General features: G+C 41.0%; 1 protein-coding gene across 1 annotated transcript in view; it reads right to left on the bottom strand.

The window, feature by feature from the left end:
- Nucleotides 1–659: 659 nt before the first annotated feature.
- The window catches only part of lmo1 (LIM domain only 1), a 67,137-nt gene continuing 44,367 nt past the window's right edge, over nucleotides 660–23,429 (bottom strand). Inside the window, exons 3-4 of the mRNA XM_063012640.1 lie at nucleotides 8,185–8,310; nucleotides 660–1,232 (exon numbers count right to left, since the gene is read on the bottom strand). Coding sequence (XP_062868710.1) covers nucleotides 1,127–1,232; nucleotides 8,185–8,310 — 232 coding nt within the window. The 3' untranslated portion in view covers nucleotides 660–1,126. The remainder of the gene's footprint in view (nucleotides 1,233–8,184; nucleotides 8,311–23,429) is intronic.

Raw genomic sequence — 23,429 nt, 5'->3', positions numbered from 1 at the left:
CTGTCATGGTATGGGGCTGTGTCAGTGCCCTTGGCAAAGGTCATTTACACTTCTGTGATGGCAGCATTAATGCAGAAAAGTACATTGAGATCTTAGAGCAACATATGCTGCCTTCAAGATGTCATCTTTTCCAAGGACGTCCATGCATTTTTCAACACGACATGCTGCACACATTACAAAGGCATGGCTGCGGAAGAAGAGGGTACGGGTACTGGACTGGCCTGTCTGCAGTCCTGCGACAGCAATGACCCCGTACTGTTGCACATCTTAAGACGTGTTTGCAGGAAGAATGGAACAAAATAAAAACTGAAACACTAAATCACTTGGTATCCTCTGTGCCAAAACGTCTTAAGTGTGGTGAAAAGGAATGGCAACATTACAAAGTGGTAAATGCTTTACTGTCCCAACTTTTTTAGGAATGTGTTGCAGGCCTGAAATGCAGGAATGGATGTTTATTAATAAATTAAATGAAGTTGAGCAGACAAAACATGAAATACCTCAGGTTCATCCTGTCTGCAATCAAATAAAAGTCAAAGTAGATGTAAGAAACTCTCCCAACTCTTTCTGATTTAGGGTTGTATATTTACAAACAAATACATCGTCCAGCCTCTTGGATAAATTTTGCTCTTAAATGAGAAAACCAAAACAAATCAAGTATGAACATTTAAGAATCTTTTTGCTTTTTAATTCACACTAGTAATAAAATTGCATTACAATTTCATAAAATAAATGTTCCGGTTTATATATACACAGAAAAAAAAAAAACATACTGTACATTACCCTCCATGGTGCAATACCACCCAAATGGGAGGAACGAGGAATAAAAACTGAAACGAACATCACAAAACCATACAGGCAATACAGTGCTCAGCTAAGCGGGCACAACTGTACATTGAAACTTGTAACTGCTCAGTGTTGGGGTGGGAAAGGGAGAAATAAAGGCCAAAAAGTAGTAGTACATTTACAGTCCTACAGGACCATCGGGGCTTTTACTGTAAAAAGTATTGCAGACGAGCAAACGGACGCTCCTCTCTGTGGTCGCAGAAGAACATCCATCACTCGTATGCGTGAGCGTGTAAGTGTGTGTGAGGGGTCGAGGGCCGCTGCTGCCTCCATCTGGCTCGGGCTATTGAACCTGCGTCTCAAAACTCCCGTTGAGCTGGCCCTCCTCATAGTCCATCTGACACAAGATCATGTTGTTCTTTAGGAAAAACTTATCACCCACACAAAACCTGCAAAGCCAGAACAAAACACACAGCAATTAATCCACAGAGCTCTTTAATATGTTTGTGCATTTTTAATTTTCTTAATTTTTTAGGCTTTTAACCTTATAAATCCAAAACCCCACCTGACAAACCATAGACTGTTTGGGCCTTCTAGATATGGTACCGTTTATGTGCAAATTTTGTCATCATTTAGCTTTACTAACAACATACACTATTCATTACATAGAAAAAAAGAATTGGGACATAACCATGAGCTTGCTGAACATTCTACACTGACCAGGCATAACATTATGACCACTGACAGGTGAAGTAAATAACACTGATTATCTCTTCATCACGGCACCTGTTAGTGGGTGGGATATATTAGGCACCAAGTGAACATTTTATCCTCAAAGTTGATGTGTTAGAAGCAGGGGCCAGACTGATGGCTAGACGACTGGGTCAGAGCATCGCCAAAACTGCAGGTCTTGTGGGGTGTTCCCGGTCTGCAGTGGTCAGTATCTATCAAAAGTGGTCCAAGGAAGGAACAGTGGTAAACCGGAGACAGGGTCATGGGCGGCCAAGGCTCATCGATGCACGTGGGAAGCGAAGGCTGGCCCGTGTGTTCCGATCCAACAGACGAGCTACTGTAGCTCAGATTGCTGAAGAAGTTAATGCTGGTTCTGATAGAAAGGTGTTAGAATACACAGTGCATCACAGTTGCGGGGCTGTTTTGGCAGCAAAAGGGGGACCAACACAATATTAGGAAGGTGGTCATAATGTTGTGTGATTGGTGCATTTCAAAACCACTACTCTGCAGATGGCACAGCCTTCTTTAGTGTGGAAAGGCTTTCCACAACATTTAAAAATGTGTCTGTAGGAATTTATGCCCACTGTGGTAAGTGCACTGATGCTGGGCCAAAAGATATGGTCCACAAATGATGTTTGGATTTCTTCCTAAAATGTTCTGCAGCTTTGAGGTTAAGGTTTTATGCAAGCCAGCAACGTTCTTTTACACCAACCTTATTAAACCATGTCTTTATTAACCTCACTCAAACAAGAGCAGGAAGGGGGCAATAATTTAATACACCCGTTAGCAAGGTGTGTGGCTGACAAACATGAACTCAATAATTAGTAGGGGTGTCCACATACTAAAAGTATAAAAGCACCCATTGGAGATCCCAATTCAAAACCATGTACATTTATATGAAGGCTAGCCTCTGCTACTCTGGAAAGCCTATTGGAAATGTTTTGGGAATTATCGACTAGTCAAAAAAAAAAAAAAAAACCACATTAGTGAGGTACTGGACTTGTAATCTAAAGGTCACTGGTTCAAGCCCCACCACTGCTAATTTGTAAGTGTTGGGCCCTTAAACAAGGCCTATAACCCTTAATTGGTTGGATTGTATATAGTCACAATCGTAAGTCACTTTGGATCAAAGCATCTTCTAAGTTTCTTATATTGGCCCTTGTCAAATGTTTTCATTTAAGAGTTGGTTAATTTAGGACAATGGTACCACATTCCACAGATACAGGGTGGCAGGGCATATCCTGCTGAAGGAGGCCACTAATAAAAACTATTGCCATAAGAAAGTGTACTTGGTCTGCAACAATGTTTAGTTAAGTGGTACATTTCAAAGGAACGTCCACATGAATGCCTGGACCCAATGGTGTCCCAGCAGAACCTTGTCCAGAGTATCATACTGCTTCCACTGGCCTTTTTCCTATAGTAGCATTCTGGTACTATCCATTCCCAAGGTAAGAAACACACAAACCGCCATTGCTCCATTTTCAAATTCTGATGCTCGAATTGCCCATTGTGGGCACTTATGGCAGTGGACAGGGGTCAGCACATTTACTCTGACCAGTCTGTAGCTACACAGCCTCATACACAGCAAGCCAGCATTAACTTTTTTCAGTAGTTGTCCTACAGTAGCTCTTTTGTGAGATATCATACAGGCTAGCCTTCTCTCTTCATGCGCATCAATGACCCTTGAGCACCTTCTTTGGACCACTTTTAGGAGGTACTAACCACCGCATGCCAGGAACACTTTACAAGACCCGCTTCGGAGATAATTGGACCCTGTAGTCTAGCTATGACAATGTGGCCCCTGTCAAAGTTGCTTAGATTCTTCAAGAACTGACTGTTCACTTGCTGTGTAATATTAATATGTAATAAAATATCAATGCTTTTTACTTTACCTGTCATTGGTTGTGCCATGTTGTGGCTAACCGGTGTATATATTTATTGCTGTATATCAGGGGTGTCAAACTCACGGCCCGCGGGCCAGATCTGGCCCGCCGCGTCATTTGATCCGGCCCGCGAGAGCTTAAACGACTTTGTGATGGTTCGAGTCGTTACTGAGACGCGCTTATAATTTAATGCGCTCCTGCGCCTTTAAGAGACAACGTGACATCGTAGTCATGGCAACTAACTTTAACCTTCGCTAAGAAGCCATGTGACCTTTACGGCAAAAGAACGCGGGGTAGCGTAGTCAGTAATGTAAACAATAATAAATAAATACAAACAATTATATTGCAATATAATACCCAAGCATTGTCTAAGTAGTGGCGTTTATATTCTCAGTTGTTAGTAAATGTTTAGTGAGTATATCACAGCGCTTTAGTTACAAATTTACCGTAATTAAATACTGTTACGTTACTATAGCTACAGCTGTGTGCTTTTACTGTATTAGGTTCTTTATTGTTTTTATTGTTTGTATTTTTACTTCATTTTGATGCACACAGCTGGGGAGCAAATAAACCGACTGTATTCTGAAGGGAGCTGTCTGTCTGTCTGTCTGTCTAGCTGAGAAAGGGGGATAAACTATTAGTGAGGGCAGAATGATTGACTTAAAAATACACTGTAAAATCCTAAATAAACTGCATCTTTCAAAATGCATGCTGATTTTGTGACCTGCAAAGTGACACATCCCACCAGTAGATGATGTTACAAATATTTACACATGATCCTAAAATGTACAAGAAGATAATTAAGAAAATTAAGCATAAGGAGGAAATTTAATGAAAATGAAAACAAGTTTGTGCTTCAGGAAGAAAAACCGGTGCGTCTCTTGTGTTATGAGGCTGTGTCTGTGGTAAAGTAGGACAATATAAATGCAGAATTCAGCCTCCAAGAAAAACAGCAGACTGCAATCACAGCAGGATACGTTACAATCGGCCCTTTGAGGCCCACCATAATGCTCGGTGATAATGAGTTTGACACCCCTGCTGTATATGAATGGTTCTTTTTAGACCAATAATCAGTAATAATCAAATCAAAACTCTCAGGTGACACTTATTTATTTTCTAGCAAGGACAGAACACAGACAAACATTTATATACAGTTAATTATTGTCCTGATTATCTATTTATTTTTATTGTATTATTATTATTTACATGACTGGTTAAATTTTACATATATTTTAAATTGTAAAGGCATTTGGTGGACTACCAGTGGGAGATGTGTACCATCAGTGGTATTCTATATAGTTTCAGAACTACTGATATAACTACAGTGAATCTACAGTATAAAATATTTATTCACATATTACATGTATATTTTTATTTAATAAATACTCCCAATTATCTCAAAATGGATTGTTTCCAGTGATAAACATCTGACGAATTAATCAAACAAGTACATTTTACAAACATAAATAGTTGAATAAGTAATAAAATTGACAAATAATCAAACAAGTCTTCTTCCTCGGCCTTTGTCCCGTTCGGTTGCGGGGTCGGCTCCCGGCGGATCATGATCCGCATTGATTTGGCACAATTTTTACGCCGGATGCCCTTCCTGACACAACCCTCCCTATTTTATCCGGGCTTGGGACCGGCACTACAATGCACTGGTCTGTGCATCCAGCGGCTAGGTATCTATGGGACAATTCAGTGTTTCCAATTAGCCTGGTGGCATGTTTTTGGACTGTGGGAGGAAACCGGAGCACCCGGAGGAAACCCACGCGGAGAACATGCAAACTCCGCACAGAAAGGACCCGGACCGCCCCACCTGGGGATCGAACCCAGGACCTTCTTGCTGTGAGGCGACAGTGCTACCCACTGAGCCACCATGCCACCCTACAAAATAATCAAACAAGTAAACAGCTATAAGTAATAAAATTGACCAATGGGATTTTAGTGGGAAACATTTACATTAACTGCAATTGGAATATAATTTGAGCAATTGAGCTTTTAGGACCTTGCTCATGTGGTGAGGTTTGAACAGGCAACCTTCCAAATACTAGTCCAGTACCTTAACCACTGAGCTGTCACTGCTCTATAACAACTCACCAAACACATTTTCAATTTTATTCAACACCACTAACCACATTTCATATTTCAAAGCTGTGAACAGTTGGCACAGCATATTATTGTTTGCTTTTGTTGCTGTTGTTTTTACAAGCCTATTCAAAGTCTCCTGTGATGTGGCATGAAGGTGCCACTTCGAATGCACACAGTACCAAAAAGAAACAGCATTTCTAAAAGCCATAGATCTGGCAGCCAATAAAAGTAATGCCACCACAACTGGCAAAAAACCACCTTGCTGGTTTCCTGGGATACCACCCTTTAAAAAACGGTGCTTTCTGCCAACATAATTCTTTTATAGCAATTAAAAAGCTAAATCTTTCTGTGTGTCGATTGCTATTGACATGTTTAAATATGAAAGCATGGGGCAGCTACACAGACAGTGGTGCTGCCTGAGATAAGAGCTGGGCTTGTGGCATCGCTTCTTATCAATCACTACCACACTAATGTGCTTGGTTGGCACAAAAGCCAGGAGTGGGATAGCATGGCAGGCCTGGCATGCCTGCCACCCAGAATATGGGCACTAACGTCAGCAAACTATGGCTTTCTTTATTTTCCCCTTGCTTAAAATGAATTGATGTTTAATTTATTCCAGACACTGTTCGATTCTGCAGTTTTCTTGCACACTGTAAGCACTACTTCACGGCATGGCATGTGCACAATGTACAGCAGGGGCAAAAAGTCTGGGACTATTAAAAAAAAAAGCTTATATTTTTCCTTTTTTTAATTCCTTTTCCTTTGAATTTTTAGAATTTCTTGGTATGTCGTACAACCATATTTACAAACCCCATTTCCAGAAATGGCAGACACAGAGTTTTACATTTACTTTGACCATTATTTCATTACAGACAGGATGAACCTGAGATACTTCATGTTTTGTCTGCTCAACTTCATTTCATTTATTAATAAACATCCATTCCTGCATTTCAGGCCTGCAACACATTCCAAAATAAGTTGGGACAGTAAAGCATTGACCACTTTGTAATGTTGCCATTCTTTTTCACTACACTTAAAAGACGTTTTGGCACCGAGGATACCAAGTGATTTAGTGTTTCAGCTTTTATTTTGTCCCATTCTTCCTGCAAACACGTCTCAAGTACGGGGTCATCACTGTCGCAATTTTCATTTCACAATTCTTCACACATTCTCTATTGGGGACAGGTCAGGACTGCAGGCAGGCCAGTCCAGTACCCGTACCCTCTTCTTTCACAGCCATGCTTTTGTAATGTGTGCAGCATGTGGTTTTGCATTGTCTTGTTGAAAAATGGAAAAGATGACGTCTTGAAGGCAGCACATGTTGCTCTAAGATCTCGATGTACTTTTCTGCATTAATGCTGCATCACAGAAGTGTAAATGACCTTTACCAAGGGCACTCACACAGCCCCATACCATGACAGACCCTGGCTTTTGGACTTGTTGCTGATAACAGTCTGGATGGTTCTTTTCGTCTTTAGTCCAGAGCACACGGTGTCCATTTTTTCCAAAAAAGACCTGGAATGCTGATTCATCTGACCACAATACACGTTTCCACTGTGTGATGGTCCATTCTAGATGCCTCCGAGCCCAGAGAAGTCGACGCGACTTCTGGACATGGTTAACATAAGGCTTCTTTATTGCTCAGTAAAGTTTTAAGTGACATTTGTGTATGTAACTTTGTATTGTAGAGCTTGACAAAGGTTTGCCATAGTAATCCCTCACCCATGTGGTTATATCAGCTATTGTTGAGTGGCGGTTCTTGATGCAGTGCTGTCTAAGGGATCGAAGATCACAGGCGTTCAGCTTAAGCTTGTGCCCTTGGCCTTTATGCACTGAAATTTCACCTTATTCCTTGAATCATTTAATTATATTATGCACTGTAGAGGGATAAATATGCAAATCCCTTCCAATCTTTCTTTGAGGTACATTGTTTTTCAATCATTTTCCCATTCATTTGTTGATAAACTGGAGATCCTCTGATCATCTTTGCTCATCAACGACTCAGCCTTTCCTGGATGCTGCTTTTGTACCAAACCATGATTACAATCACCTGTTTGGAATCACATTATTATTTACTTTTTTCACCTCATTACTAGCCCAACTTTTTTTGGAATGTGTTTCGGAACTGAAATGCAGGAATGTATATTTATTAACAAATGAAATGAAGTTGAGCAGACAAAACATGAAATATCTTGGGTTCAAACTGTCTGCAATTAAATAAAAGTCAAAGTAAATGTAATGTAAATGTAATGTTCATTTTGGCTTGGTTAAAGATGTTTGTCATAGTCTTTGGTATTGCTAGTGATTGTCGTTCCTGTGAGTATTTAGTACATTAAGTCAGTATGTGTTTAATAGAAATAGGTATTCTGCAGGTATCACAGAGTGGGGGATATTAATTACACCAAACAGATGATTTTTACAATATGCAGTGTTACCCTTCCCTAATCTAAACCTAATCACAAACACAGCCAGGGTAAAAAAACAGTTAAAGAGATTAAGCATAAAGCATGGCTAAATAAATACAAACTGCTGTATAAAGACTGAACAAATGATTGGGCATGGTGTACACCGATACATGCGGTGCAAACGCTTTTCTTATTAGTTCTGTTTAAGCTAGTAGCTTCTATTCAGTGTAAGCAGATCTTGTAAGCAAAGTAATATGAAGCACCCAGGAGTCATTTCATTCACGGCTTACCTCTGGTTACAAAGCTGACAGGCAAAACAGTCCAAATGGTAAACATTATCTCTGGCCCTCATCACCATTTCAAACGCGGGGATCAGTTTACTGCAGGCTGCACAGTTCCCTGTCGTACCGAAGAGCCTGAGAAAAGAGAAAGTGTAGAAACATCGAACAGGTTTACACATTTCCATTTCTTTTACGCTGATGCAATACAGCAGTAACTCCAACAATACTGTGAAGAAAACCAAAGAAGGTGGACAAAAGGAGAACCGTCAGGATTCACTGATGTTTTACAAGTAATTTCCCATTTGCAGTTGGTTTGCACCCCCTACCATGTCTATAGCCAAATTCAAATGGGATCAATTCAACAGGAAGACCTGAGAGAATCAGAGCCTGAAAGTTTTCCATTCGACTTGACAAGCAAAGGATCTGATAATTTTTGGACATTCTTGATTTTGTAAGCACATGTACAACATGAAAACCACCTCCTTGTTTCTACACTTACTGTCCATTTTATCAGCTCCACTTACCATATAGGAGCACTGTGTAGTTCTACAATTACTGACTGTAGTCCATCTGTTTCTCTACATACCTTTTTAACCTGCTTTCACCCTGTTCTTCAAATGGTCAGGACCCCCACAGAACAGGTATTACTTAGGTGGTGGATCATTCTCAGCACTGCAGTGACACTGACATGGTGGTGGTGTGTTAGTGTGTGTTGTGCTGGTATGAGTGGATCAGACACAGCAGCGCTGCTGGAGTTCCACCTTGTAGATGTAAAGTCAGAGACGATCGCTCATCTATTGCTGCTGTTCGAGTTGGTCATCTTCTAGACCTTCATCAGTGGTCACAGGATGCTGCCCATGGGGCACTGTTGGCTGGATATTTTTAGTTGGTGGACTATTCTCAGTCCAGCAATGACAGTGAGATGTTTAAAAACTCCATCAGCCCTGCTCTGTCTTATCCACTCACAACCAGCACAACACACACTAACACACCACCATCATGTCAGTGTCACTGCAGTGCTGAGAATGACCCACCATCCAAAAAATACCTGCTCTGAAGTGGTCCTGTGGGGGTCCTGACCACTGAAGAACAGTAATTGTGGAACTACAAAGTGCTCCTATATGGTAAGTGGAGCTGATAAAATGGACAGCGAGTGTAGAAACAAGGAGGTGGTTTTAATGCTATGGCTGATCGGTGTATATCTAATATACCATAGGACAAGGTGGTTCTGACGTAAACCTTTTACCCACCTATGGATGAGGCCTGCAAATTGAAGCCAACAATGCTATTCCTGACAGATATGATGAGAATTTGTCTGCCCTCAATGTCCAGAACTTACTATTAGACTACCACAGACTGGAGTAAAATAAGATGAACTCCAATAAAACTTATTATGATTTTGTTGAAATGTTATTATATGTATGATTGTTATGGTTCCTCTTGTGGTTTGTTAATTTGTAACTGTAAGGGCACTGCCACTGTTGCCCTTGGCTTGCTTAACAGGGGGTTTTTGGTTTTCAATCCTGGATTCTATAAAAAATTGCTTTGAGACCATGTCTATTGTAAAAAGCACTATACAAATACATTTGACTTGACTGATATTTTTGCTTAATGAGGGTCAGAATCGTTATGTTAATTCACGGCTAATGATCTAATTAAAATAATCACATGGTCCTAATCCCTTTCTTCAAAGACTTTATACCTAGAACATTGTAGAAGCAATTAAAACTGGTCTTAGAATAGCTAAAAGCTTGAATTCAAATCCAGTATTAATCCAATCAAAGCAAACAGTTGAAGAATTTTGATTTAAATAATTATTCTTACATAATTCAACATTATTCTATTACTTCAGCTTCTTTGTTCACATGCTCAAAAAAGTTAAGTAAAGCACAGAGTGTAACCTTGAAGTGGTAACTAGATGGTTGTTGGTGCCAAAAAAAACCCCATGCAACTCAAATTTCTCTGCTGTTTATTCAAGCCTATTAGATACCAGGCCGAAACAGTCAAGGTTACACACAGAAGAGAAAGCAGTGGGGCACATCTCTTACTCCAGCTCTCCAGTGCTTCCACTTTTCCAGATTTACATTTTCATTTTCCAATCCCCTGTCTCGGTGTTTAATTTGGAGATTCAAAAGCGCGTATATACTTTTATATTCCGCTGACCCATGATGCAATGCAAAAACAGAGCCGATCAGGCGGGCTGTTCTGACAGAGTGGTAAAACTGCGGAGGGAGAGAAGAACTAAATCTGTTCAAGTTCTTCTATATTAATCTTTCTCTACTGCTCTAACCCCGTGTCAGACAGCATCTATCCAGCAGACCCTGCTTTTAATTAGAGCAACAGGAACACACAGTGAGAGGGGTTAGAAAGAGTGCTGTTAGAAGATATAGGTGATCTGTATGAAGAGGCATTATTAAAGTGGGTTTCATCATTTTAGAAAAACATCTCGATGTTAACCTCTGTGCAGCCTCACCGAGATCTTGTGATTATTGCCGGTTTTTACTTTTGTTTCAAAATGTAAGACACCCTATTTTTTCCTTTTCTTTCGTGCAGCAAAGTGGTGTGAATTTGTGATTGCATTACAATCGACCATACATAACATTATGACCACTGACAGGTGAAGTGAATAACACTGATTATCTCTTCATCACGGCACCTGTTAGTGGATGGGATATATTAGGCAGCAAGTGAACATTTTATCCTCAAAGCTGATGTGTTAGGAGCAGGAAAAATGGGCAAGGCAAGCTTGACGAGGACCAAAATTATGACGGCTAGACGACGGTCAGAGCATCTCCAAAACTGCAGCTCTTGTGGGGTGTTCCCGGTCTGCAGTGGTCAGTATCCATCAAAGGAACAGTGGTAAACCAGTGACAGGGTCATGGGTGGCCATGGCTCATTGGTTCACATGGGGAGCAAAGGCTGGCCCGTGTGGTCCGATCCTTCAGACTTGCTGAAGAAGTTAATGCTGGTTCTGATAGAAAGGTGTCAGAATACACCGTGCATTGCAGTTGCAGGGCTGTTTTGGCAGCAAAAGGGGGGACCAACACAATATTAAAAAAATTGTCATAATGTTATGCCTGGTCGGTGTAATTGTCCCATCATTGATAGGTTGTGAGTTCGACCTTCATGTAGAATGAAATAGAATGCCTTTATGTGTCATATATACACATAATGATGTACACTCACTCACTCACTCTCTTAACTGCTTATCCAGTTAGGGTCGCGGGGGGGTGCTGGAGCCTATCCCAGCTTTTCAATGGGTGCAAGGCACACTAACACCCTGGAGGAAACCCACGCAGACACGGGGAGAACATGCAAACTCCGCACAGAAAGGACCCGGACCGCCCCGGCTGGGGATCAAACCCAGGACCTTCTTGCTGTGAGGAGACAGTGCTATCCACCGAGCCATTGTGCAGCACCCCTGAATCAGAGTGTTAAGGGCCTTGCTCAAGGGCTCAACAGTGGCTGCACGGCAAAGCTGTGATTCAAACTCTAAACCCTTCAGTTGATAGTCCAAAGCTCTACCCACAAGCCCTATGAACTTGCATCTGTTGCAACTGGTGGTAACAGGCGAGCATTGTGTATCTCAAAAAACAAAGCATATTTTATTTGTACTTGTTTTGGATGTAGCCAACCAAACTAGATTCTGATAAGAAAAACTGTGAGGTAATTACTAATTTTAATTATTAATTTTCATCAACCACTTTATCGTGGTCAAAGGCATGGCAGTTGCGGTTTCACTAAGAAATACTGGGCACAAGGCAGGAATACCGTGGCGCCAATCCATCACAGGGCTTCGGCAATTCTCCTATCAGACATAACCAATCCTGTCTGGGATCTAAGTTCGAATCTCAACGGTGCCGTCACCCCGCAGCAAGAAGGTTGTGGGTTAGATTCACAGGTGGGGCGGTCTGGGTCCTTTCTTTGTGGAGTTGGCATGTTCTTCCAGTGTCTGCGTGGGTTTCCTCCGGGAGCTCCGGTTACCTCCCACAATCCAAAGACATTCAGTGAGGTGAACTGGCGATACAAAATTGTCCATGACTGTGTTTGACATTAAAAGACTTGAACTGATGAATCTTGTGTAACCAGTAACTACCTGTCCTGTCATTAATGTAACCAAATTGACTAAATGTGACGTTAAAATCCTAATAAATAAATAAATGAATCCAAAGTGATGGTAACTGAGACCAAATACAACCCAAGCACTATGGCACTGCACAGCCTTTCGAGCACTAGTCCAACTGCCTTAACTGTTAAGCTACCACAATATTGTATAACTGCAGTAATTAAAAATAAACCCAATATACAAGATGCCTAACCAAGTTAGAACAATAGTGTGACTAAAATACACAAAGGAAAAGAGGTGGCCAAAATAATAGAAACAACAATGTAACAAAAAGACACAAAACATCTGCACATCACATCAGAGAATGTGGCTAGAAATGGGATAGAGCAGAGATGAAGTCTGGTTTGTTACAACATGGCATCTGAGACAACAACCATGTTCTTGGAAAAATAAAGAGTATAGAAATGAAACCCAGGCCCATAAATGGCAAGGAGGGACAGTATTCTGTATTCATGCCCAGCAAACAATGTGGGCCAGTTGCACATAGATCCTCATCATGGTAGGAAAAAAATTCAATTATAGCCCTAAATAAAAAAATAATTCTAAAAAGTGCTTACTTTGACTATTTTACTTTATTGCAGACAGTATAAACCCAAGAGATTTCATGTTTTGTCTAGTCAACTTCATTTCATTTGTAAATATACCTCCATTCCTGCATTTCAGGAATGGAACATCTTGGATTTACTGCAGTAAAATAAAAGTAAATGTAAGAAGACTGCATTTCTTTATTTGCATTTCCATACTTTAAACCATACACTAATATTTATTGTATTAGGATTTTAACGTCATGTTTTACACACTTTGGTTACATTCATGACAGAAATGGTAGTTACTCGTTACACAAGATTAATCAGTTCACATCAGTTGTGTATGTATGTGTGTGTGTATATATATATATATATATATATATACACTGTATATACACACACACACACACACACACACACACTGATCAGCCCTAACATTAAAACCACCTCCTTGATTCTACACTCACTGTCCATTTTATCAGCTCCACTTACCATATAGAAGCACTTTGTAGTTCTACAATTACTGACTGTAGTCCATCTGTTTCTCTACATACCTTTTTAGTCTGCTTTCACCCTGTTCTTCAATGATCAGTACCACTACAGAGCAGGTATTATTTAGGTGGTGGATCATTCTCAGCACTGCAGTGACACTGACATGGTGGTGGTGTTAGTGTGAATTGTGCTGGTATGAGTGGATCTGACACAGCAGTGCTGCTGGAGTTTTTAAATACCGTGTCCACTCACTGTCCATTAGACACTCCTACCTAGTTGGTCCACCTTGTAGATATAAAGTCAGAGATGATCGCTCATCTATTGCTGCTTTCTGAGTTGGTCTTTTTCTAGACCTACATCAGCGGTCACTGGACGCTGCCCACAGGGCGCTGATGGCTGGATATATTTTTGGTTAGTGGACTATTCTCAGTCCAGCAGTGAAAGTGAGGTGTTTAAAAACTCCATGAGCATTGCTGTGTCTTATCCACTCATACCAGCACAACACACACTAACAGACCACCACCATGTCAGTGTCACTGCAGTGCTGAGAATGACCCACCACCCAAATAATACCTACTGTGTAGTGGTCCTGGGAGAGTCCTGACCATTAAAGAACAGCATGAAAGAAGACTAACAAAGCATGCAGAGAAACAGAAGGACTACAGTCAGTGATTGTAGAACTACAAAGTGCTTCTATATGGTAAGTAGAGTTGATAAAATGGACAGTGAGTGTAGAAACAAGGAGGTGGTTTTAATGTCACGGCTGATCGGTGTATCTATAGAATGTGACAATTACACGCACAAATAAACACATGAACACTTTTGTATCTCCATTTGACCTGACTGCATGTCTTTGGACTGTGGGAGAAAACCGGAGCTCCTGGAGGAAACCCAAGCAGACACAGGGAGAACATGCAAACTCTATACAGAAAGGACCTGGACCGCTCCACCTGGGAATCAAACCCAGGACCTTCTTGCTTTGAGGTAACAGTGCCGCCCACAACAAGTGATTTCCATGGTATGTATCTAAAACTAATTAAGCCCCAATTTAGTTAGACTGATTACTGCAAACATCATTTTTAAATTTCCCAAATCTTTTTAGAGATCTCAGCCTGTAAATGATATCTTAATTAAGCAATTAATGAGCCGTATTAAGTTTAATTAAGCACATTGTTTGAATGGCCAGATTACAGGTGATTTATTTACATTTATATCTGCACTATTTAAAAGTGAACCGTTTCTAAGAAAATCAAACCCAGGGGAGTTTTGCATTTACCAAATCCTCACAGCAGCATTTAAAAAAATGAATCAGCAAATGAATCAATTATTCCGTTGTTCAGAAAGCTAACGAAGGAGTCAGCCCAATTTGGTCCAATAAATCCGACGTTTCTTAAGGAAAATGAATGTCAAACATAGTGGGGAGAGCCGGGAGCCGAGCTGTGGGAGACCTGAGCGGGCGCTTGTGTGTTTGGCATGGTGGTGAGGTCTGTGTGTGGGCGCTCGTGAAGGTTCATTACGGCACAACGGCGGTCCTCAAGGACGAATGCAGTCAAAGCTGCGCTCATAATTAATGTGTGTGTGTGTGTGTGGCAGCTCTCCAAAATATACAAATACGAAGGAAATGTGTTTGATCCGCACGTGCTTCTTTAATGGACTGCCTCTCTGTACGGCGGGCTAATTTCGCGCGAGCATTCGACTTCATTACATTAAGTGAGAAGACAGATTTGCTCTCTTAGCGCGAGAGCCTCTGTGTGTGTGTGTGTGTGTGTGTGTAAGTGAGGTGTTCTGAATGTAGTTTCCACTGCTGCCTCTCCTTTTTCCAGTGCACAGTGGCAAAGATTTTAATTTGTTCCATAATAGAATTCATCTCCAATATCACCAGCCATTAAGTGGCACACATTTGTCTCATGCTCAGCAGATGAGTGGGCTAGATTTCATTAGACCATCAGGAGCTGCACAGGCGGCCCATTTTGCTCCTTCTTCACCTTTCTCCTCAGTTTCCTCTCTCATCTTTCTGCTTTTTGTTTCTTCAGCCGTGCTGTCAATCCTGTTATCCTCTTTACGCTGGCAATAAAAGAACACCGACGTAATGAGCAGCCCGTGGCCAGCCTAACAAGCTGCGCTAGATTGATTAATTAAGCTGTGATTAGGGTTGGGCGGTATTGCCGATTTTCATACCGTCATAGCGTCTTCAGAAAATACCGCGGTCCACCTCAAACTTTCAAATGTTATATTACAAAAAATTTAACAATCAGAACGTCAAACGTTGGTTATCCGATCTGATCTATAATAAATGTTTCACGCGTAAGTGTAAATGCGTCTCTGGGAGCCGTTATATAATTTTTAATTTCTGTGCAGTTCTTATCGGCTGTAATCCACACATTCAGCTTGGCATCAGTAGAAGGAATCAGTCAGTCATAATAAGAGCTGTTAATTGTCGAAATTTAAATCCGAAAACACTTTTAATATCGTGGAGAGCGAGCGACACACACACACACACACACACACACACACACACACACACACACACACACACACACACACACACAGAGAGAGACAGCCGTAACCGAGCTACAGAGAGAACATGCAGAAAACGAGCACAAATAACTGAGAAATAAACTTGTTTAATTGTGTTAAATCTGATTCTTTCATGGCGCTTATGTTTTCAAGCAGAAACAAACACAGGCAAAACTTAAGGCTATGCAACCACATCATGTCTCTTCCCTGTAGTTTCCTTTTAAAATAAATCTTTTTTTTTCTCATGTAAGTGTTGTTTGAATTAGACCTACCGTACATTTAAGGCAAAGTAGCAAAATGTGCATGATTGTTCATCATTGACATTAATATCGGGGCTGTCTTAATAGTTTACGCAGTAGCGCGTAAGAGCAATTTTTTTGAACGGCTCTTTAAAAGGAACCGAGCCAAAAGATCCGACTCCCTTCAAGGAGCCGTAATTCCCATCACTACAACCAATCAGTGAGCTCCAACCGCCTACCGCTCTCACCCCTCCCTTACTGTGGATGCGCGAATGTCTTAAAGTATCACTTTACAAGGTAGACCTGAAGCAGAAATTTGGCGCTTCACATTTTTTTAAATACCGTCATCATTTTTAAATACGTCAACATTTTTAAATACTGCAGTATACCGTAATACCACCCAACCCTAGCTGTGATCATGTTGATTTTTCAGTGACGGTAGAGACAACTCAGGCTGTAGTCTCAATCTGCAATTCTGCAAAGTTTGTACAAGAAGTTTGCATTGTCAAAATGCTTTACTGCATTGACATCTCAGGACAGAGTTGGGCAATTCAATTTTCCAGGGGCCACATAAGAAACTGGGACTGTTGTAGGGGGCCGGGACCAATAGGGTGAACTTAGTTCTACTCAATATATATATATATATTATTTATGCATTTTCTCCCCTTTTTTTCTCCCTTTTAGCGTGTCCAATTGCCCGATTGAGTCATGCCTCCTCTCCACCAATGCCGATCCCCGCTCTGATTGAGGAGAACAAAGCTAACCCACGCCCCCTCCGACACGTGGGCAGCATACTGTATGCATCTTACATTTACATTTTCGGCATTTAAATTATGACTGAACACAATTTTGAGCAATTGAGGGTTAAGGGCCTTGCTCAGGGGCCCAACAGTGGTGTTGGTGGGGCTTGAACCGGCAACCTCCTGGTTACTAGTCACTCGTCACCTACACTTTGAAGAGTGCAGTGCAGCTCGGCACTGTGTACGGAGAGACACACCCTGAGAGCACTCTTTTCTCATCTCTGCCAGCAGAGGTCGTAATTGCATTAGTTATGAGAGAGAGACCCTATCCGGCTTAGTCCCACTCATATCTGAACAACAGGTCAATCGTTGTTCATGTGGCTGCTCAGCCTAGCCGGCAGGCAGAGCTGGGATTCGATACGATACGATGTATTCGAGATCCCAGCTCTGGTTCCAGCGTGCTTTTTTACCGTTGCGCCACCTGAGCGACTAGTTCTACTCAATATTACGTTCTTCTTCCATTTTCTCCCAATTTAGTGTAGTCGATTTTTTGCAGTCGTGGTGGGTATATTGCTGCTCACGCCTCCTCCGACCCGCGAGCAGCCCTTAACGGAACCTTTTTCCACCCGTGCGCTCTGCACATGCGCCTCTGTCCGCCAATCAGGGTCTTTTCACAGCGTTTGAAGACCCCGCTCACATGCAGGCACTGCCAATTATGCCCTCTAGATGTTTCGAACCAAGGAGTTCAGAATCTCGACGCTGGTGTGCTAGGTGAATATCCCGTTGCGCCACCTGGGCGCTTAACATCATGTTTTAAACGGTAGTTATTCGTTACACAAGATTAATCAGTTTAGTGTCACTGTATCACAGTCATGGACAATTTTGTATTTTCAATTCACCTCACTTGCATGTTTTTGGACTGTGGGAGGAAACCGGAGCTTCCTGAGGAAACCCACGCAGAAAGGATTCGGACTGCCCCATCTGGGAATCAAACCTGGGACCTTCTTGCTGTGAGGCAACAACACGTAAATTGAAACTTATGTAAATTTAACGAAATAGCATCCCATTACAATAAAACCAATCCAGTTATATTACATGTGCAATGTACATTTATTTACGTCTGATTTTTAATGGCCACTGACCTCAAGCAGGCCAGTTTGGGACAGCCAAAGGGCCGGATGTGGCCCGCAGGCCGTACAAAACCCAGATATGTCTTACAATTATAATAACAACAATAATAATAACTATAATAAACAATTCCTATTCACAAATACAGTACCAGTCAAAAGTTTGGACACACCTTCACTTCAGTGGTTTTTCTTGATTATTTTTTATTTTCTACATTGTAGATTAATACTGAAGACATCCAAACTATGAAGGAACACATATGGAATTATGTAGTGAACAAAAAAATGTTAAACAAACCAGAATATGTTTTATATTTTACCAACTCTACCTCTGCACAACACAACTGATGGTCTCAAACACATTAAAAAAGCAAGAAATTCCAGAAATTAACTCTAGACAAGGCACAAACATTAATTGTAAACCATTCCAGGTGGCTACCTCATGAAGCTGATTGAGAAAATGCCAAAGTGTGTGCAAAGCTGTCATCAAAGCAAAAGATGGATTTTTAAAGAATATAAAATATAAAACATATTCTGGTTTGTTTAACACTTTTTTGTTTACTACATAATTCCATATGTGTTCCTTCATAGTTTGGATGTCTTCATTACTAATCTACAATGTTGAGAAAAAAAAAAAAAAAAAAAATCAAGAAAAACCACAGGAATTAGAAAGTGTGTCCAAACTTTTGACTGGTACTGTATGTGCGAATGTGTACTTCATAATAATAATAATAATAATAATAATAATATAAACTATGTTCGGAAGAAAACAACATTCAAACATATCTAAGCATGTCAGGGGAAAAAAGTATAGAAATACACGTAGCTAAAATGCTAAATCATGGCTAAATGTGTCACTGCACTACAATAACCTTTCTAACATGACCCCCACTGTCACAGGGAAACGGCAAATTTTAGTACGACCGTGGTTTTACCCACCACAAGCGAATCATACCAGGCATCACAGGCTTAATCATTCTGCTTTTCACCAGTCATTACTTCATGTGGTCCAGCTGGATGTACTTAGATCTCTGCTCACTGCAACTTAACAACATTAAAAGGGAGTGGAGTGTGATGGATGGTATTAGGGCAGCAGGCCTCTAACCATACCACCCTAGCGCAGGCCCCTCTGTTGAGGCAGTTGGCTCCCCCGGGAGCAGCAGCTTGCAGATAAATGGCTGGATCTTATTGTGAGACCCCGGGGACTAGGACATAACGCCCAGGAAATCATCATGTTTAATTTAGCAAGCAGATGGCTGGGAAGCAGGAGGCAAGAGCGGAGCCTAGGAGCCAGAGGTCTGACAGCTTACTGTCTACGATGAGCTTAAAGTCTGAACACAGACATGGTCAAATTCTCTGTGTTTCACATTTTAAACTGGATTTGAAGGTCATTACATTAATGACAGAAATGCTAGTTGCTCATTACACAAGGTTCATCAGTTCACAAGTTTTTAAACATCAATTAGTGTCTCCTCACTTGCGTGTCTTTGGACTGTGGGAAGAAACCGGAGCACCCGGAGGAAGCCCACGCAGACACGGAGAGAACATGCAAACTTAACAAAGAAAGGACCTGGACCACACCAGTGCTACCCACCGAGTCACTGTATCGCCACACAGGAATTACATAAGAAAAAAATATATAAAAAACCCTTACAGACAGTGACAGTGGAAGCCTAGTGGGTAGAGCTGTCAGTTACCAACTAGAAAGTTGTGTGTTTAAATCCCAGTTCTACCATCCAGTCAGTGTTGGGCCCCTAAGTTATATTATAAATAAATAAATAGATATATACACTGATCAGGCATAACATTATGACCACCTTCCTTATATTGGTCCCCCTATCGTTGTGTATCCTGACACCTTTCAATCAGAACCAGCATTACCTTCTTCAGCAGTTTGAGCTACAGTAGCTCGTCTGTTGGATCGGACAACACGGGCCAGCCTTCGCTCCCCACGTGCAACAACAAGTTTACCGCTGTTCCTTCCTTGGACCACTTTTGATAGATAATGACCCAGTCGTCTAGCCATCACAATTTGGCCCTTGTCAAACTCGCTCAAATCCTTACACTTGCCCGTTTTTTCTGCTTCTAACACACCGACTTTGAGGATAAAATGTTCACTTGCTGCCTAATATATCCCACCCACTAACATGTGCTGTGATGAGACAATCAGTGTTATTTACTTGTTATGCCTGGTGTGTGTGTGTGTGTGTGTGTGTGTGTGTGTGTGTGTATATCAAGCAATGTGCATGGTGGTGCATCGGTCTATTACGTTATTAACTTCAAAATAACTGATCAAATCTACAAATCTACTGATCTAAACACAGTTTGGCAACATAAGCCAGTTGTAGCCTAGCAATTACAGTACTGGACTAGTAATCAAATAGTCACTGGTTCAAGCCTCACCACTGCCAGGTTGTCACTGTTGGGCCCTTGAGCAAGGTCCTGTGCCCTCAGTTGCTAAGATTGTATACTGTCTCAGTTCTAAGTGCCGAAAATGTAAACAAAGTTTATTAATCACCAACAACATGGCCACTAACTGTACCTGAAAATTTGTACAGTTTATTAAGGACCTTACTGTATTAGGGGTTTTTGTTCTCAGAGGACAAAGCCCCTAGGCTTGTATCCAATAGGTTACATCACACTGCACTTAGAATGATGGGAAACCCTTGATTCTCAACCAGTAGGAACACTGCTCTCTGGCTGAGTTTCGAAAGTAGAAATGAGCAAGAGCACACAGATATGAAGCCGGAGGGTCTGTAGTGTATCACGTGAGTTACACTGTTTATTTATTGATTTGATTTTTCTACGCCACCTTATACACTTGTGTTATTTATGGCATGATCGGTGTTTTGTTTAAGTCATTTTTTCTTGTTTCTATTTGTCCATTTATAGTTTTGTTTCTGCTAGGGAGTTAAGGATTTTTCTTGGTTAAGGATTTCTTTAACAGTTCCAGGTATGTGTAGCTGTTGTCTCTCTCTGGTGTAATTGGGGCATTCGATTAAAATATGTTTTATTGTGAGCTGTTTTGGGCATATTTCATGTGTTGGGGGGTTGTCTCCTTTTATTAAGTATTGGTGAGTGATTTTTGGATGACCTATTCTACATCTTGTGTATATAACTTGGTCCACTTGTCTTTCTTGGTGCATTCTTGGCTTACCGCTTATATTTGGATGATCTCATGTGATTTGAGAGTCCCACTCTGTTTGCCTTTTTTACTTAATGTATTTATTTATTGATGGCTTGATATCTGTTGCAGGGATTTTTGTGTTTGTTCTATTTCGCATTATATTTCTGGCTAATTTATCCACCTTTTCATTTCCACTTATTCCACTGTGTCCCGGAACCCAGCACAGTTTTACGTTGTAATTCATTTCAGTTAGTCTATGGATGGTTCTTTGTATACTGTTAATAACCGGATGGTCTGCTTTACATGCTAATTGCTTTAAGGCACGATTTCGAGTCAGTACATTATTTTTTTTTTCTTACGGCGTCTTCTGCAAATTTGAAAGACATTATTATAACGTGGGCTTCCGCAGCGAATACGGAGCTTGGTTAAGGTAATTTTTCTGTTGTTGAATATTGTTTTTTGGTTCCTGCTGCTGTTACTTCCGATGGCGTATTAGGGCCACTTTAAAGAAAAATATTTTTTTTAAGTTTCGATTTTAAGAATAAAGTCGTATAAGTTTCGATTTTGAGATTAAAGTCAAAATATTACGAGATTTAAGTCGAAATAACTTACGAAATCAAAGTCAAAATATTATGCCCATAGCAACCTCCTTGTGTTAAAATGAGGGATGTTCATGATTTGTTATACTTTCATATCGGTTTCACAAATAAAGAAATCCCCAATCTCCTGCACATCAGCTCCAGTTTGTTATTAGCGTAAGGACATTGAAACGGCTTTGCAATAAACTGTTTATTTAAAAAAACGTGCGCCACCGGTGCACTCGGCGTCTGCGTCGTCAGCAGTACTTCAACCGAGCATTATGGACTCGTACGATAAACTAAAGCCGTATGGCCGTAGACCTGTGCTTCTCTGAACATTTCAACTTTATTCTCATAACCATTTAGACTTTAATCTCAAAATAATTTCAACTTTATTCTCATAATACACTGCCTGGCCAAAAAAAAGGTCACACACTAACATTTTGTTGGACCGCCTTTAGCTTTGATTATGACACGCATTCGCTGTGGCATCGTTTCCACAAGCTTCTGCAATGTCACAACATTTATTTCTGTCCAGAGTTGCATTAATTTTTCCCCAAGATCTTGTATTGATGATGGGAGATTTGGACCACTGCGCAAATTCTTCTCCAGCACGTCCCAAAGATTCTCAGTGGGGTTCAGGTCTGGACTCTGTGATGGCCAATCCATGTGTGAAAATGATGTCTCATGCTCCCTGAACCACTCTTTCACAATTTGAGCCCGATGAATCCTGGCATTGTCATCTTGGAATATGCCCGTGCCATCAGGGAAATAAAAAGCCATTGATGGAAAAACCTGGTCGTTCAGTATATTCAGGTCGTCAGCTGACCTCATTCTTTGAGCACATAACGTTGCTGAACCTAGACCTGACCGACTGCAGCAACCCCAGATCATAGCACTGCCCCCACTGACTTGTACTGTAGGCACTAGGCATGATGGGTGCATCACTTCAGCTGCCTCTCTTCTTACCCTGATGCGCCCATCGCTCTGGAACAGGGTAAATCTGGACTCATCAGACCACATGACCACCTTCCATTGCTCCAGAGTCCAATCTTTATGCTCCCTAGCAAATTGAAGCCGTTTTTGCCGGTTAGCCTCACTGACAAGTGGTTTTCCTAAGGCTACACAGCTGTTTAGTCCCAATCCCTTGAGTTCCCTTTGCATTGTGTGTGTGGAAATGCTCTTACTTTCACTATTAAACATATCCCTGAGTTCTACTGGAGTTTTTCTACCATTTGATTTCACCAAACGTTTAAGTGATCGCCGATCACGATCATTCAAGATTTTTTTCTGACCACATTCCTTCCTCGAAGATGATGTTTCCCCACTGTCCTTCCACTTTTTAATAATGCGTTGGACAGTTCTTAACCCGATTTTAGTAGTTTCAGCATTCTCCTTAGATGTTTTCTCTGCTTGATGCATGCTTCTGAAACAGATTAACATCTTTTCTACGACCACAGGATGTGTCTTTCGACATGGTTGTTTTCAAATGAGAGCTACTCACTGCATCAGTTAGGGTTAAATAACTTGTTGCCAGCTGAAACATAATCACCCATGCAGTAATTATCTAATGGGAGGCTCTTACCTATTTGCTTAGTTAAATCCAGGTGGTGACCTTTTTCTTTTGGCAAGGCAGTGTATTTTGACTTTAATCTTGAAATCGAAACTTATACGACTATTCTCAAAATCAAAACTTAAAAATATTTTACAGTGGCCCTAATACTCCCTCGTAGTTACTTGCTCTGTGGTTGTGAGTTACACACATTTAATGTCATGCAGCC

The sequence above is a fragment of the Trichomycterus rosablanca genome, chromosome 17 (assembly GCF_030014385.1).
Source record: "Trichomycterus rosablanca isolate fTriRos1 chromosome 17, fTriRos1.hap1, whole genome shotgun sequence".
Classification (NCBI taxonomy): Eukaryota; Metazoa; Chordata; class Actinopteri; order Siluriformes; family Trichomycteridae; genus Trichomycterus; species Trichomycterus rosablanca.
The sequence above is the reverse complement of the archived record's forward strand: the minus strand, read 5'-3'. Positions and strand labels throughout refer to the sequence as shown.